We start from the raw sequence: 18,777 nt of genomic DNA on the forward strand, positions 1-18,777 counted from the left end.
ATTGACTGTTGATTAGGGAGATAATAGAGCCCCAAGTGTTGCTCCTCTACTTTGTCCACGGGATAGGATTGAACCTCCACTACTACTAGGTAGTTGGACACGAACACTTCGAACCACCTTCTACGGAGAGGGGAGGAGAAAACCGAGCCACGAACAACCACGACCACCACCGTGCACCACATGCACCACCTGCGTGTGCGGACGTGAGGGAAGAGGGGAGAGTATGTGCGTGAGTCTAGGGTTTGGTTGCTAGCAAATCTATTCTCAATTGACAGCTAATTATGTTGTTTATCAAACCCTAGGCAAGGCCTCTATTTATACATCATATGTATAATTAGAGTCCAAACCAAGCCCACAATACTCTTCCTTTCATCCCACATGGTCGGTCACTCCATGAGGCCCAATAATGGGCTTCTTTCTATTGTTCAATCCAGCACCCTTTTGTGTGACCTTATAGGATCCATTCTATTTGGCTTTGGACTATTTGACTAGCCTAAAAATCATTGATTACGTCTAGCAACAGATAATGACGACCCAAAAGAACAAACTTAATTATCTCCATAACTTGATCTAATAATATATATCTAGTAATTGCACTTGACGAAGACATAAATCCTTCACTTAGAAACTAACAAAAATAGTTTAAAACTTCAAATCGGGTCGAATTCGGGTTCGGGTTTCTCTCGATAACTTTGGGTCGGGTTCGGGTCGGGTCAGGGTTTGCCCGCCCTAGTTGCGCCCTCACATAATATAATTAACTAATACATTTGTTGTGCAATTTTTTTTTCCAGATCTCAAGTGCAGATGAAAGAATTGGAGAATGAGATGGCTCTGCTTAAGAATTTTTGTTGTAAAGAAAAATTATGCAACAACTATTTTTTGGAATGGTTGAAAACGAATTCCTTTTAGCAGTTAAACACCAAGGACCTAATTAAGTTTTGATTGTGTTTAATGCACGGAAGGATTCACTTTTTTTAGAAGGACCTTTTGGGCTAATTCAGATGAGTTAAATGACCTAAGTTTTAACTTTAGGATGTTAAAGGGAAAAAAAATGTGCAAGGTGATGAAAAATTGGGCTTCCTCCGTCCCTCAATTACATTCCTAGTTTTAGCATTTATTCTTCACATAATTGAGAGAAGTAGGAATGTAATCTAGGAACGGAGGGCGTAAATGTTAAGCCCCGTATTTATGCTATACTCCACAATTATTTATAACCTGAGAGTGAGGGATAATTCAAGTGGTTAGAGCATCCCTTCCAATGTTAGGAGATTTTAGGATCGATTCTCACTTCGCCTTTATGGCTCTCTAAACACCAACAAAGAAAAAAAAGTCAATTGTTTAAAATCTAAGGTGTTTGGTTGACAACAAAAAACATGGGAAGTAGAAATTTCTAGGAATTAATATTCTCTTGTGTTGTTTGGTTGACAAATTCATGGAAAGTAGAAATTCCTAGGAAGTTCCACTTCCCACAAAATGGAGGAAGTTAATTGCCTAGGAGGACCTAGGTAAGTGGACCTTCCCTTCCCATGTTTAACCAAACACAATTGGGCATTTCTTAGGAACCAGGGCGTACCCGTGCTAAAGCACGGGATATATTAATGGTATGTTTTATTATTTTTTATTACTCCCTCCGTCCCCAAATGATAGTCCCTTATGGCCTATTTTTAGTCCCAAATTGATAGTCCCATTTGCTTTTTTCAAGTACCATTAATATCAATTTTTTATCAAAATTTCCTCCAATTACAACAATATTTGTGCAAATTTAACTTTCCCACGTAAATTTTGTTTTTCAATGTACTTTTATTACTTTCTCTCTCTACTATTTTACATACCCAATGTAAATTTATCTTTTCAATATAATTTTACTACTTTTATTTAAGTTTCTTAATTCCCGTGATTTTTGTCCATAAGGGACTATCATTTGGGGACGGAGGGAGTACTATAATGTTATTTATTTATATCTGTAAATATAATAGTGGAAGTTATTGAATTTGCTTAGTGGAAGTTATGATGCAATTTTTTTTAAGTAAAGTTAAAAGAATTTGAGGATTAATAGTTTGGAGGGATGTGGTTAAAAATTGGAAAAATGACTCTTAAATTATAATATAGATAGATTTTAATTACATGGGAATATAAACTTCCAAAGGAATTTGCATTAACAAGCCTTAAAATCACTCATAAGATTAAGACGAGAACCGAAGTAATTTCCTTAAAAAAATGTATAAAAAAATAAAATAAAAACCGAGCTTCCTCGTTCTTCATTTCTGCCCCTTTCTCTCTCCTCTTTGCCCCCCCAATTTCTCTCTCTCTTCCTCACTCTCACTTCAATCTCTCCACCTTTTCTCTCCAATTCATGTTTCTTCGTCTTTGATGGATCTCCAATTTCATCCTTGAAGCTCGATTTTTGGGTTAGATTTTGAATTTTAGATTTTAGGGTTAGGGTTAGGGTTCATTTCTCTGTAATAACCATTTCTGTTCTTTATCGTTTTTTCTTTTTGTTTTGTTAGATTGGAATTCGATCTAATTGTAATTTTTGATTTTTGTATTGTTTAATTTTGATAATAATTCGGTATTGTACTTTGTAATAAAGAGGATTTGATTATACATAGTTTAGGGTTAGGGTTTTGATTTCAATTCGTGATTTTATTGTCTTTGTATCATATACTGTAAATGGAGATGGAGAGTTCTCGAAGACCTCCGTTTGATAGATCGAATTTGATTTCGAAAAAGCCAAGATTAGCTGAAGACCCAACTCTCAGCGGCCGGCAATTTCAACAACCGTTGCAAAGATCGGCGATTGGTTCGGGTTCAGGTGCGACTCGATTTAGAGCGAATTCGGGCGATAGAGAATCCGATGATTCGGGTCGTGGGTCTTTACAGCAATTACAGCAGCATCAGGAGCTGGTTAATCAGTACAAGACAGCTTTAGCTGAGCTAACCTTTAATTCGAAGCCGATTATTACGAACTTGACGATTATTGCAGGGGAGAATTTGCAGGTTGCCAAAGCCATTGCGGCCACCATTTGTTCTAACATTCTTGAGGTGAATTTGAAATTCGGCTTAATATGAATGGTTTAGTTGCTTTAGTTACTTTGTATTTGTAATAGTGTTAATTTGCAGCATTGATAGGTAGGTTAATTCAGTTGTACAGCGCAGGCAATCATGATGAGCCATACGTTTTCTTTATCCATTCCTTGCCGATTTAATTTGATTGAATCATTGTAAAAAGAAAAGATCAGATTAATGAATTGGAAGTGTTTCTGGATCATATAGGTGCCATTCAACCTTAGTACAATGTAGTTACAAGTTGCTGTTTTAGATTTCTGAAAATTATTTATGCCTCTGTCGTACTTTTGACTGCATAAAGATGGTTTCGAGGCTTCAAAGAATGTTCTTCATGCGCGAATTTGGATGTTAGAACAATGTTGGGATTGTGAGTGTGAAACTAGCTAACAAATAAATATATATGTTAATGTCATAGATTGAATCTACGAGGAGACACCTTGTCTATGTTCCCAATAGTGATATTTACCCTGCAACTAACAGGCAACATCAAGTTTCTGTCTTTCAAGCTATGTAACAAGCTGAACGCAAAACTGAACTTTGTTTTATAGCAAATTTGACTTTGTTGCCTACACCATGAAATGTGTTCAACATGAGTTCAAGACAGTTATATTATTTGTCTATGTTAGGCAAGAGACTGAAAGTCAGTAACTCCAACAAAGTAATCTTGGGTTGTACACTGTATAGATGTCCTTGTTTGACAAGATTACAAGGATTCTACTCTTACTGATGATGTTGATGGTGTTGTTGAGGATGATACCTCTGTCTGATTTAAAAACTGCTGTATAAGTTTACAAAGCTACAAGACTTGTCATTTCTATCCCACCGCATTGGGTGTTTGTATTTGATTTATGTTCACAGGCATTTCTTTCATCTTTTCAGGACTGACAGTGCTTAATGAATGTCTGCATGAATTTTTAGCAAAATTTATTTATTGTCGTGCTGCTTCCCTTGAAAACTGTGGTATCTGCATATTGAATTTCTGAATACCTTGAAGTGTATTATAGTTAGTCTTGGTTATGTAGAATGTAATTATGATTACTCTTGATGATGCATTATGATAGTAGCATAAATGATCTGGACATCAAGGTATATGAAGTTTTAGCTCGATATCAAGGATGTCTAGATAGTTTGGATGTATTTGGAAGGACCAGTGCTGTTGTTTTATTTTGTAAGATGCTCTTATATATACATGTGTAAGACATATTGGAATATTGTAGAGTTAGGAGGTAGTTGAACTGTAGTGAGTTTTATGATGCTCTATCATTGGTAAAGAAGTTGCTTAGGAGTGGTAACACATGCGTTTTTGGATTCTTAAGACATGAACTGTCTCATTGAGTAATGGGGTTACAGGTACTTTGGGAATTTGTGAGCATTTATTTTTTTTTTAAAACTTGTGGACTGTTGTAAATTGGTACTCAAGTAGTCAAGTGCTTACTGTCTTTCAAGATGACTTTATAGCCTGCTCTTTAATTGTCATCTTTTAAAATTTTTTTAGGATTTTCATCTTCATGAGATTTGATTTTTTTAATGTAATGTTTGAATCTGCAGGTTCCTACAGAACAGAAGTTGCCCTCACTTTATCTACTGGACAGTATTGTGAAGAACATTGGTAGAGATTACATCAAGTATTTTGCAGTAAAGTTACCTGAGGTTAGAATATGAATAATTTCTCTGATGGTCATTGCTTCAAGCTTTATAAACCCCCCCCCCCCCCCCCGGTGCCTGACCCAAATTGTTGCGGAAATTCTGGGTTCGATTAGTTGCATGTGTTAATTATGTCTTTTCTTTTGCATCTGGTAAAAGGGCGTGACAACGGAAATTGTGAATCTTTTGTGATTTGAGATGTAGTGATGTGCACCCACCTGACTACCCTGTTGTGCAAGTTTAGAGAACAAAAAAAACCCTGTTGTGCACCCACCTGACTACCCCAAGCCTCGTACTTGTCTTATGTATGCTAGATTGCTAGGCAATGTGACAAGGCACTTGATTGTGTCGACTGTTAGTTATGCTTTGGCTCAAGCAACAAGTTAATAAGAGTGATATTCAGGTTCACTGGGATAGTTATGGACTGAGAAAGTGATGTAAGCAGGATAGTTTTGGCTCTAGCAACAAGTTAATAGGAGTGATAAGGGAAAGGATGTGAGAGAATATTCATTCAGAAAATGCTTGTAATTTCCTTTCTACTTTTATGGTTGTACTGGTGATGTAATTGCACCATTAGTACAATTCTTCCTCTGCTTCTTCTATATATTTTTTTTCTTGTTCTTAATTTCCCGCACTAAAACTCATAAATCACAACATTCAATAACATCCGCTTGTCTCGCCCTTCTTCAATCTTATAAAACACTTGTTTTTGGAGTGATAAGAATGTTGTGTGCTCTTAAGAATGTGTTTTTAAGAATTCTCCCCCTCCTCCCCTTGGGCTATCAGCAGGCCAGCTGCCTTTCTCATAGTGTAGTAGTATCACCAGATAAATTGCCTTCCTCCTAAAGAAATTACTGAATGTCCCTTATATTATGTTTATTTTTTTCTTGCTATTTATATTTCTCCCCCTGGATTATCTAGGTGTTTTGCAAGGCATACAGGCATGTGGATCCTTCAATACATGCTGGTATGAGGCATCTTTTTGGGACTTGGAAAGGTGTTTTCCCTCCCCAGCCACTGCAGATTATTGAAAAAGAACTCGGATTCTCTACTGCTGTCAATGGTGCATCATCTGGAACTACCACATCCAAGTCCGATTCACAGTCTCAGCGTCAGCCACATAGTATTCATGTGAATCCAAAGTATTTGGAAGCGAGACAGCGTCTTCAACAGTCTAGTAAGGTAAGATCTGTGGCTGGTTCTGACCTTAACATTCTCGTATTGTGGTATGTGCCTTATTCTGAAGGAAAAAATATATCTTGGTTTCAGTTGAATGTGGTATATAGGCTTTAAATAGCTGCGTGCAAATTGAATTTTGATGGTTCTTTCTCTCTGAGATATGTTTAGATCTCATTCTGTGAATTGGAGGGTATAGTTTGTTCTAATTGCTGAAACTATTGCCAATAAGTACTTGCATGATCATCATTAAGCCTGTTAAACATGACTCTGGAAGTTAAACGATATAATAGATGAGCTACAAAATGCTACTTTTGGTCTCAACCGCAGATTCTATGTTAATAATGTACAAATTATGCCATTATTTCATACTTTGTATAGGATAATTATCTACCTTAAATTTAGGCTATATTGCTCATGCGGGCTTATACTTGTGCATGAAATTGAACATGTTATTGATGTCTATTAATTGCAGTGTTTCGAATATTTGGAAGAATTGATTTGGAAACTCTTTAAAAGGGCGGAGACTGGAAAGTGTAGTGATTTTATAATAACTTGAATTTCCTAGCCATTTAAAATTGGATTATGTTAATATTTAATTACATGGACTAAACCCAATTCCAATTCCAAAAGTGATTGCTAGTTGTATCTTTACTAGGAGTTGTGCCATATTTGGATGTTACAATCAAGTCCATGTTTCAGAAATACTCATTTGCTTTTGGTTTCTTTCTTCCACTTGTCATGTGGGATATTGACATCATTATTATATTTAAAATGCCTTCATGACAAAAGTAGGTAGCTTTGGGCATTAATCACAATTAAAAGGTTAACGCTTGAATCATGGTCTTTTTAACACAGTATACAGAGGGAAAAACTGCATGGTATGATCATCTTTGTTGAGTATTAGTTTCATATCTTACTCTTGCTGTGTCATTTGTATGGCTGTCGTTCAAGCTCTTGATCTGATAGGGAGATGCTACCGCTTAAATGGCTGGCAACTTTAGAAACGTTTTTTGTTTTATTAAAAAATTATAATTATAATGTGGTTATGATTTTAAAAGTATAAAAATCTGGTGCTGACTTCTTATCAACTTTTCAACTTGGGTAGATGAAAGGAACAGATATTGGTCTCACAGAGGTTGGATCTTCTGAGGATGCAGAGAGACCAGAGAAAACTGCTGCTGGAGGAACTGAAAGGCCGTGGATGGATCCTGTAATGAAAATGCATGTATGGTTACTGCTTATTGTCTCATTTCTATTAGACATCCAACTGTAATTACTATTCTCAATTTTAAATGTTTACCTAATATTTTTTCCTCTCTTTTGAATTGTTTCATTCTCCTTAGAATGTGCGTCCTCAAAGAGAATCGTTGAGAGAACCAAGTCTTCCAAAGCAGGGAGGTGCAGTATATGGAGATTATGATATTACATCTGATCTTTCAAGACCTTTGAGCACATCTGGTGGTAAACCTAGTGAGAGGATTGTCGGACAGAGATGGACTGGTGCCGGCAGAGAGGGGGAAGAATCTATTTCTGGTGAAAGGAATGGGTATGATATTAAGCATGGGATTCCAAAGTATGCAGCTGGCAGACCAGCAAGTAGTGGTATACCTTCAGTGCTGAAACAGCCAAGAATAGCGGCTGAGATGTCTGGGAGCTGGAAAAACTCTGAAGAAGAGGAGTTCATGTGGGATGATTTGGGCACCAAGGTGGATCCTGGTGCTGCAAGCATCACAAAGAAAGAAATTTGGTCTGACGATCCTGAGAAAGTGGTAAGATGCACAATAATTTATAATCACAGTATCTGCGATATCATTTTTCCTTGCAGAAAGAGATTTATGTTTGACTATGGAAATTGACTAGAGGCCAGAATAAACGCATGGATGTTAAGATTCTGTAATGTTTCTTTGATGAATAAACATATTTCTTGTTAATGTAGTATTTCAGGTTATTTTATGCTTTTTGATGTGTTAACGCTGCATGTGGGTGATGAATACTGTTGCTGGATGCAATGATCCTATGTCTCCCCAAGCAGTGGGTCTGCTAAAAGACCTCAAGTTTTTCCAAAAAAACAAAACCTTCTGAGTTCTATCTTTTATTTTGCCTGTAAAGTCCTAGATTATAGTTTGACCTTGTGATTTCGTAGATCTTTTTTGCAAATTTGTGTTGTATCTTTCCATTCCAACAAGCATGCCCATCTGATGTTATTGATAATTTAGCTGTATTTCTTAGTTGTTTCTTGTGTTACATGTTATATCTTATTTTGTAAGACTGTATGCATTGATTTGATTGACTAAATGTGGATCACAATCTTCAGGAATTGAATAGGCACCTTCCTAAATGGAAGAGCCCGGTTGAAGTCGGATCCAACTTTGAGAGAGAACTTTCTTCTGATAGTCTTTCCTCTGAACAGAAAGATCAAGTGCCTCTTGGACATCCAAGGTTATCCCACTGGAAGATGCAGGAACCTCACCAGGCTGATAGTTCAAGTCCTTTGTTGCAGCAAATGAGCTCTCACTCTGTAAATGGTCCTAACTCTGCTGGAGTCTCTAGTTTGGGTTTCTCTTCAGCTTCTGCAGGATCTATGGGGCGTCAACCATCTCCAGGCCAATCTATGATAAGCCAGCGTCCACCTTCTCCTTCATTATCTAAAAGGGATCCTCGTCAAAGTCTCATTGATAAAGATCATATGAGATCTTCCTTAGTTCGATCTGATCCTAGAGTAGCAGGGAAGTTAAATGCAGGGGTTCGTGATAAAACTTTTCAGGGCTCTATGCTTAATCGGCAAAAGTTGCAAGCTGCTCTGCAGAAACCACCTTCTCCTACACCTTCTTTTCAACAAAGGCATGTCTCATCTTCTGAGCAGCAGCCCAATTCAAAGTCCGAGCTTTCTGATATTGTCCAGAAAGCTCAGCAGCTGCTTAGTTCATCCTCAGTGAAGAAAGGTACCTCATCAGATAGTTTGAATCCTATTGCTGGTAATATGCAAGGGCAGTCGAACGTGAGTAGTTTATTGGCTGCTGTGATGAATAGTGGTTTACTTTCTGGACAGATGGGGGTTCAACCTCCTTCAACTACTGCTCTCACCTCACAATCAGCTTTCATTTGTACAAAGGATGATACGTCTTCAAGTCTTCATGATTCAACCGCTATTGTCTCCCGAAGTAAAATAGAAATGCCTCCGCTGGTGGCTGCTGTTCCTCCATCTCTTATGAGCAGTTCATTGGCACAAACATCAAATGCAGCAGCTGTCAAGTCAAACCCACTTTCAATATTGAGCACATTGATATCGAAGGGGTTGATATCTGCACCAAAAACTGATGCAGCTGCTGCCGCAGTTTCCGTGAAATCTGATTCCCAGATTCAAGCACAAAGCCCAATTATTGCTTCTGTAACTACTGTTACAGCGCCATCCATTTCCAAAGTTTCTGATACTCTACCTAAACCATCTAATGAAAAGGCTCCTTTGCTGCCCGATGAAAAGGCATCTGATGCAGTTCAAAGCAATAAAGAAGAAAAAGATCTTATAGGATTTGAATTCAAACCTCGTGTGCTTCGGGATTTGCATCCTGCTGTAATTGACAGACTTTGTGATGACCTCCCACACAAGTGCACTGCATGTGGTCTTCGATTTAAACTGCAAGAAAGGCTTGCTAGACATTCAGAGTGGCACGCTTTTAAAAATTCGATACCAAATTCCATGAATAAGCCATCCAGGAGATGGTATTCAAAGCCTGCGGACTGGATTGCCGGGAAGGCTGGATTTCCATTTGGTTATAATTCCACTTGTATCATGGAGGGGTCCAGCAGGATGAGAGAGGAGACCGAGAAAATGGTTCCTGCAGATGAAAGTCAATGTGTGTGTCTTTTATGTGGTGAACTGTTTGAAGATTACTACAGTCAAGAGAGGGATGAATGGATGTTCAAGGGAGCAGTTTACTTGTCTACCCCATCTGGAAGCACTGAGGAAGGAGGATCTTGTAGTGAGAGCGATTTGCAAAATTTGATTGTTCATGCCAACTGTATGTCAGGTGATTTAGGTCGTGACTTGGGATCTATCAGGGGTATTAAAGTGGTAAATTCTCGACCTTAAAATTTAATTTGGCTGACTTTTACTTATTTAAATTTGACATCTAATTTATAGTCTATTAAGATTAGTTCTTAGCATTCTTCCCTGACAAGGCTTACTTATCCTTTATTTTTATTTGGTTGATCTTGGATCATTTGTATTTTGTTGTCTTGCATTGATCTTGCTTCTCAGCTACTCCCTCTGCCTCCCTTTTGTTTGTCTCATATTTCTCTTTGGGGCGTCTCTTTGGGATTGCTCCATTGCCTTTTTCTGGAAAGTTGGGGATGGAGGATTGGAGGGAGGATATTGTTTGGATACTTCATTGGCATAATTGTGCCGAGCATTTTAAGTTTAGTGGCAAGCATCTATTTGTTTGTTTTCAAGAGTCTGAGTTATTTGTAAACATATCATCCAATAAGGGAGCCTTGCCTGCAAGGGGGGGGGGGGGGGGAAATATTATAAGGCTGTACCTTTATTGTACATTTGTACTACTTCGTATTAAACTCTCTTTTGATCTAATTGGATATACATAATCTGCAGGAAAAGGGTACATAGTTAGCTGAGGCATTCATCCATACAGTAACCACAGTATGTCCCTCTCAGCTGAGGAAGAGGGTGGCCGTAATTTTTTCAGGAAGCTGGTGCCAAAGGCACAGGTAAAGCTTTGCACAATGCATCTTCTTTCTCCATTATTGCAGCTGAATCAATGTGATGGGCTATTGGGCTGTGAGAGCTTCTACTGGATAAATCTGATTTTGGTTTTGATAGTTATTATAGTTCCATGAAAGTAAATATGGAACTGATGGGGACGTATCTCGTCCATTTGGATCAAACTTCTCACCTTGGATATTTTGGCATGGTTGAAGTGATATTGCTACCTTTATCACACTCAGTGGCCACTGTCCATTATGTCCAGTACTAGCAAAATTATTAGAAGGCAGCCCATTTCAACCTGTCACCGGAGTTCATACCTGATAGACTGATACATTGTCTTGGTCTTACATGAGCTAAATTTGCCCGCAAACGTTTCCAGCTTAACCCCTTTACATCCTTAGTTTTATTTTTTCTTTGTGGCTTAATTTGAAATTTTGGTTTTTTAGTAACAGGACGAATTTTTTTTCCCTTTTTTTTTTTGGAGGGGCGAGTGATGGAAGGGGGGGTTGTTTTGGCGTATACATGGAAGCATAAAATGTGTGCTTTTTGCTGAGGAGATTCTCTAAAATAATGTTTTTTTTTTTTTTTTTTTTTTTTTTTTTTTTTTTTTTTTTTTTTTTTGTAAAGCCTGTACTCCGAGTCATTTTTGCAGAACTATGTAACGTTCACAAGAATTGCCCACTCCCCTCCAAAGAGGGGGAAAAAAGAGAGAAAACAGCGAAGAAGAAAAAAGCAGAGGGTTAGCTAATATCCTTTAATTGATGCATGTTTTTTTTTTTTGAGGAAATGTCAGGTTTATTTTATTGCTTTAGTTTTGAACACTATTTCTTGTGTTGCTTGTGTTTTATCAGTGGTGTGCCTGCTAATAGAGCGGGTTTAAAAAAGCACCTTATTAACCACCCCCTCCTTCCCCAAATCAATCTCTTTAATCAATCTTGTTAGTATAACTGTATAAGGTTTATTTGTGCACAGTACTATAAATTGATTTGTAACCTATTAAGTTTTGCTATTTTATTTATTTATTTATTTTTAATTTTCATTTTTAATCAACTAAATTCACATTTTTTATTTTTTATGTTTACCTTTTATTAAACAATTGAACTATACTATTGTATTAGTTACCAACGTAAAATTGTATGCAAAAGATAAATGAAACTTTTATTTGAAAATGGAGAGCTTGTAACGCGGTGCCTCTACAAAGGGGTCATTTGTCATATGGGCACCGACATTCCAAGATAACCCATACTGCATAATTTATTTATTAATAGCTATTTAGATGCCATTGCAACTTCTAGCTTGCCAAGAATTGACAAAGCTATGTATGATATTAAATTTTATTTATTTTTTGGTTATGGAAAATAGCCATGAAGTTAAAATTGCCACTAAATAGAGTCTATTACAACTCCAACAACGCTCACTACATGGCAGGATCACAATATTACGATAATTTCTTCCTACTATGAAATCTTGTGGTCAATTATAATATCCTCCCAAAATAGAAACGGTTCATTTGAAGGGTATTGCAGTGATATATCCGCTAAACAGAAGGGATTTCAAATCGATGATGTGGGCATATAATCTTTATACCAATGGTGAATTGAGCATCTTTTAGTGTTTGATATAATTTTTGAGGATGTCCCTAACACTAGGTTGGTGGGTTGGTCTTCTCGATATAAAAACCGAGATAGGGCTATTTCTTTCAAGCTATGGCTTTGCAACTATATCCATCTTTTCATAGATTGTATGACCTTACAAGCTTGAGGTTAGCTTAATTTGTTACTTATGAGGTTGCATTATTATCTGTTCTACGCGCTGAAGCTTAAGCTTGATTTTCATATTCTCTTGTATCCTCTTTGCAAGTCTGTTTACCTTCTCATTACACCTTCGTGATTTAGTATCCTCAAAGAACAACATTGCTTTGGAACATTCATATCTAAAGATGACTCTTGAAACATAAATTTCGGGGTTCATTATGCGCTCGCAGTCAAGGAGAGGCAGAGGTTACCCTTTGTTGAGGATATTAAGTCACATGTCTTGTTATGCTAATTGGTATTGTTAACTCCATTATCATACACTCCGCCTTTAGAAGGCAAGACATTTTAGTTTCAAACAATGAGCAAGATCAAATGAAATGATTGTCGTGTTCATTGTAATGTAAGAGCCAGTAAGATTGGTTTAAGTTTTAAACAACCAAGATCAAATCATAAAACAGTCAAGATTGCAAATGGTAATATTATTGGTAATATAGGAATATTATGATTAATGAACTGTCATATGATATATTGATGCCTTCCACTTATTGGTATATGATACTTCTTCCATATTGCATGAACTATGTATAATATACTGGTAATACTGCCTTTTCATACTAGCTAATTTGCATGAAGACATTCATTCAGTTACTATTTCATGACTATTGTATATATAAATTCCTTAATAATTAGTACTAATACATTGTTTTTTAAGGGGTGTTAAGTTTTTGGGTGTAAATGTAGTCCAAATGAGCCTCCGCAAGCAGTTTCCTTTCAGCAGTGCAATCTTCTCCTTTATTCCTGCATACTTCGATCTCATCTAACCCCATCAGCTGCACCACAATTTTAAATTAGCGACTGTCAAAGTGTCAAAATAGCTAATCACGATTACTATTTTTCACGACTGTCAAATTTTTTGACAGTCGTGAAAAATTATTATATTGACAATTGCCAAAGTAATTGAAAATAAACAAGGTTTTGAAATTCATTTTCATTAGATCAACTATGAACCTAATTAAAAAGAAAGAGGAAATGAGGGAAAGGGCTCACATTGGATGCATCCTCAATTTTTGTAGCATTATCCTTAACCTCCAATTCTTGTTTGCCTGTATGATTATTACATTTAAATATCAAAACTTGAAAATAGAATTAAAAATTTATAAGCAAAATTAAATAAATAAGCTCGCCACCAGGAATAACGTGTTAATGATGTCACTAGTTCACTACGTTACACACGTGTGTACGTACATACTAGTGTAAGTTTAACTAGGTAGAATGAGTAACTGACTATTAATCTATTATATTTAGGACGGAAAGAAAACATCTTAATAAACGAAATGAAATGGAACAGAAAAATAATAGGGGAGAAAACTCAATTTGGGAATTAATAAAGGAAATTAAAATACCTTGTTCAAGTTTAGGATATAGGACACGAGCAGATGTTACGTAGGATAGAGCAAGAAAAACAACCAAAACAAAGAAAACAAAACGTTGTGAAAAGTTCTTCATGTTTGTTTAGAGAGGAGAAATTTGAAAGAGAAAAGTTGTTTGTGTTGTGATTGAATTTGAGTTTGAGAAATTTGTTTTGCTGAGGGAGTTGTATAAATAGTGCTCTTATGAGATGACAGATGGTTGGTTCGGTTGTCACACTTGGGTCATCCAAACGATGAAAGTTGCAACGTCTATTTTTATTATTTCTGTTACATATTGGTAGTGGTACTACATTTAATAGTTTCGGCAATACTTGTACTACCTCCCATTCACGATAGATATAATGTGTTGACTTTGAGCAATATTTATCTATTAGATTTGACTATACTTTTTTATATACAAGTATTTCGTACATATATAAAAATTAATTAATGAGTGGTTTAGGCATTGTATCGAGTTGCTACTTTAATTTAATTTCGTGATTTATGTATTCAATATTTATGCTACATTTCAATAACAAACTAGTGAGTAGCCCGGCGTTGCCCCGGGTTACTACTTTTATAGTTGTGCAACTGTTAATTTTAAGAGCATCTAATAGTGTATATGTGTATGTGTCTTCAATACTTTATAGTACAATATTATCTATTGTCCAAGGTTAAAACATAATTGACAATTAGTATAGTTGGTTGAACAATAACCTATTGAGTGGATGACGTGTTATACTAAGAAATTGAGTAAGTGACGTGGCGAAATAAGGGAGTCTACGTGGCGCATAGACGTTTTTAGTAACGCCTTTTAATATATTAGTATAGATGGTGTTTGAAATGATCCTTGTAATTTGCATATTATATATACTCAGTTATTTTCATGTTTATAACATGATTGCTTATTGGCTTAGATGGTTAAATAACCATCTTTTTTAAGAGGTTGGGTATTCAAATCTCCTAATGTTTGGATATTTCTTATTTCAATAAAATAAAATAAATTTATATATAAATTTTTTTTAGATTGGCTCAATGTATATTCAAATAAATTTTTGGAGCGTGAAAAGCACTTTTTTTCTTCGTTATTACAATAAATAAAAACTTTTGACCATAATAATTACTCCATTGCATTAGAAAAAAAAATGCCCTCAAAACTTTGAATAATTTGTAAGAAATATATTGATGGTGTCGGTAATTGCATTATTTCAAAGTTTATTTTATTTAACATATATAAAATTCGAAAATATATTGATGGTGTTGGTAATTGCATTATTTCAAAGTTTACTTTATGTTACATATACAAAATTCGAAAAATTTGTACTCTATATTTTACTACATAAATTAAATATCCTGATAATCAATAAAACAATTTGTAACAGAATGTATTTAATAGGATTACTCCTCTTGAAGTTATGGTGGCTAATGCGGACCATGCAAACCTTGTTTTAATATGAACAGAAAAGTGAGACACATGACATAATTCATATTTCCTCCGTTTTCTTTTACTTGCAACACTTCCCTAAAAAGGAAATGTCACAATGCTTGCAACACACTATTAAAGGAAAGTTACTTTAGGGAAAAACAATACTATGTCCCTTATTTAAAGCACATGACCCACTAAATTACACTCCTAACAACCACTCATCCTATTTTAAAGTTTATTCTATCATGTAAACCCCACCTTTCTTAATTACCGTGCTAAAGGGTGTGTTGCATCTAAAAGAAAACGGAGGATCTATTATTGGTATTTTTCTGAGGTGTGAGGTGTCAATTCAAGTGATTGAATTAAATTTAATGATGTCGAGTTAAATTAATATACTTTTAAATCATATTAAATTATTGTGTTTATACAAGTCATATTTAAATTAAGTTTGTTTAAATTAGTTTCAAATCGAATTACTTCCTCCGTTAATGGTTATTTGCAACAAAGGGGTATTATTTGTGAGATATATAATATTCCTTTGTTGCAAATAACCATTAACGGATGAAGTAATTAGATCAGATTTTTAACATCTCTAATTTTGATGGTATTATTAGAGAAAATTGGATTTCTAGAAGGTGGTGGGGACAGAAAGTTGATAAAAGTACTTAAAAGAAGGGGCAGCAGAATTGGAGTCAAATACGGGTCCAAGCAGTCAACCGTACAACAATTTTATAGATGAACTCTGCTGACATTGATACGCCTTACCACATTCTACACGTGCTTCTTCTTCTGTCCTCTCTTCTACTTGTATACTCATCTTATTTTCTTCGTTTATACTTTATACGTAGTATGTTGATCAAGCACACATATCAAACTATCAATGCATAACTTAGGCCATGTTGTTTTGAGCTTCTGACAGAGTAGAGCAGATTTTATTATTAGTAATATTATTTTTAATCAGAGCAGAGCAGAGCAGGGCAGGGCAAAGCAGAACAGAGCAGCTTTAAAGAATGGGGCCTTACCATACTGTATTTAAATTTGATGTACTAATATTAAAATATAAATAAGATCCCGTTCTCTTCACCTTATTTTTGCTGAACTGAAATTATTTCTACTGAAATAAAATTATATTTAGTGAACTTAAATTATTTTTACTGAACTTAAATTAATTATACTAAACTGAAATTATTTTCGTTGAACTGAAATTATTTTTACTAATTTTCTATTATAATTCTTCTTTAATAAAACAGAATTTTACTGAACTGAACTTATTTTTACTGAACTGGAATTATTTTTACTGAACCGAATTTAATTTTACTGAACTGAACTTATTTTGCTGAACTGAAATTATTTTTACTTAATATTATTTTATTTAAGGTGAAGAAAACCGGGCCAAAAGTAAAAATAATAAAAAAAAGGAAATTATTAGCAATAATACATCATTTCACCAGTCTTCTAAAAATAAAACGACATTTTTTTCCAAAATAAACCTTTAACACACATTTTCAATTATAATAAAAAACCGCTAACCTGTTTTATAGGTTACATCGGACACGTGTCGCGTTATAATTAGTTACTTTTTTGAAAAAATAATTAACTTAAAAATGATTTTATTTTTAATAAAAAAGCGTACTCCCTCATCGGTTGTATCTTTTTTATTTTATTTATTTTTATTTTAATGCGTACTTTTATAATTTAACTTTATTATACTCCCTCCGTTTTTTTTATATGCATCACTTTGACAATTGCACTATTCACATACCATGGTTGACTTAATTTTTTCACCTCTCAAAAATGAATAAATATTATTATATTATATATCATTAGATTCGTGACCATTCGTCATAATGTCTAGTTTCATAATTTAATTTATTCACAATTTTTACTAATACACAATTAAAGATATTTATTGTCAAAGTAGCGTCTCGACAAATGTGCTGGTTAAATTGATGCATATAAAAAAAACAAAGGGAGTAACTTTTACTTAATCACCGGTGCCACCCAGACCCCCTGAACACCTTGTTCCCTATCCTGATTCGAGATGGGATGAGAGGTGGTTGGGTGTTGCTGCGCGATGTTCATTAGAGAGAAGTTATAAGGGGTTTTTCAAGTGAGGGGAGAGGTTACGGAGAAGGTTACAGTAGTGGTTAGGGGGAGGGCAAAGGGGGGTCTGCAGGGCGACATCGGCGCCAGGGGAGGGGGAGTGGGGGGTATGGGCGCCAGTGTCGGGGGGTAGGGGAATCAAGTTGGGCGTGGGTGGCTGGTGTAGGGGAAGGGTGGTTGTCTTTTTTTTTAAAAAAAAAAATTAAAATTTTTTTTGGACAATGTTGACACGTGTCTTGGTAACCTGTAATAATAGGGTGTTGACAAGTTACGACTGCTAGAGGCAAAGTGATATTAAAGGTGAGATTTTTTGATAATAATCCAAAGTTTGTATTACTAAAAGTAAATCGCCCAAAGATAGAATGATTAAAATGATTTATTATTATTATTATTATTATTATTATTATTATTATTATTTTTTAAGGTATTAGTGGTAGAAATTATACATCAACATAAGTAAAAGTCAAAGCATTAATTAAAATAAAATGGAGGAAGTATATATCAAGATTATTCCAACAAAATTTTACCTCGAAAGTTTTTACTAAGCTACCTTCGATCTGTGACATATTAGTTACAATTTCGGGTATTACTTATAAGATATAAATATTCCAAAGTTGCAACTAATATGTAACGAAGGTAATATACATCTATATTCTATCCAACGATAGACTTAGAAAGGTATTCAATGGCGGAAAGGGAAAACTGCACGCCACACCAATACACCATCATCATTTTAGTGGGTGGTTTATGCCTTTGTGGCCTGCTGGCCTCTTTAAAAAGTGAAAGTTTAATATAGTAAACAAAATTCCCACTCAAAGAAATGCATTATAATTTTCTTAATTAGTTTAGTCTAGCTATTAAAATCACCTCCTAAACATAAAATGCTTAAATTACACAGTGAAGTATCTTATGAGAGTTAAGATTCCCACTTTTGGCTAAAAAAAGTAATTCAAAATCTAGTAGACGTGATTTACTAGTTATCTTACCATTAAATTAAATTATTACCTTAAACTTATCATAATTAACTTTTTAAATTTGGTAGCTTGAATGCTATTTGTTAATTAGCTTGCCACTAAGTATAGCTTTACTCTTTTAGCTATGACACAGCTAAAAAGTTAATTTTGTTACTTGTATATAGTGAAATAAAGCAAATTTGGTTCCACCAAGGATTTCACTTGCTAGTTGTACAACACGTAAATATTGTGTAAACTGTATACCATTAATTATAATTTATAAATAGATAATGACCTTAAACTGAACGTCTACTGTGATGATTGTTACATTATCTTATTAAAAGATTGTTTAATGTTTCTTTTCCCGTTTTGTCAAATGGTGACTTTGTTTTGATCTTAGACTGTAGCGCTTTTTAAGAACAACACTAGTTTGTATGACTTAGAAAACACTATTGATACTCTATCTTTGTAAGGTCTTTTATCTTCGTGATCCATTCAATTAAATTAGCAAAGAGTGTGTTTT

General features: G+C 35.0%; 2 protein-coding genes across 2 annotated transcripts; one reads left to right on the forward strand and one right to left on the reverse strand.

Annotated features, from left to right (window-relative positions):
- Nucleotides 1-2,247: 2,247 nt before the first annotated feature.
- LOC145617777 (polyadenylation and cleavage factor homolog 4-like) lies at nt 2,248-11,701 on the forward strand. The gene is made up of 7 exons (XM_081672527.1): nt 2,248-3,042; nt 4,615-4,716; nt 5,632-5,892; nt 6,995-7,114; nt 7,233-7,658; nt 8,204-9,961; nt 10,496-11,701. Exons 1-7 carry the CDS (start codon nt 2,671-2,673, stop codon nt 10,508-10,510), a joined length of 3,054 nt encoding a protein of 1,017 aa, XP_081528653.1. The 5' UTR covers nt 2,248-2,670; the 3' UTR covers nt 10,511-11,701.
- Nucleotides 11,702-12,913: 1,212 nt separating this feature from the next.
- LOC145616275 (putative phytosulfokines 6) lies at nt 12,914-13,905 on the reverse strand. The gene is made up of 3 exons (XM_081670971.1): nt 13,767-13,905; nt 13,411-13,466; nt 12,914-13,193 (listed from the first exon to the last, which is right to left on the reverse strand). The coding sequence occupies exons 1-3, from the start codon at nt 13,867-13,869 to the stop codon at nt 13,071-13,073; spliced, it is 282 nt and encodes a 93-aa protein (XP_081527097.1). The 5' UTR covers nt 13,870-13,905; the 3' UTR covers nt 12,914-13,070.
- Between the last annotated feature and the right edge of the window lie 4,872 nt (nt 13,906-18,777).

Source organism: Chenopodium album, chromosome 26, assembly GCF_948465745.1.
Source record: "Chenopodium album chromosome 26, dcCheAlbu1.1, whole genome shotgun sequence".
In the NCBI taxonomy this organism is placed as follows: domain Eukaryota; kingdom Viridiplantae; phylum Streptophyta; class Magnoliopsida; order Caryophyllales; family Amaranthaceae; genus Chenopodium; species Chenopodium album.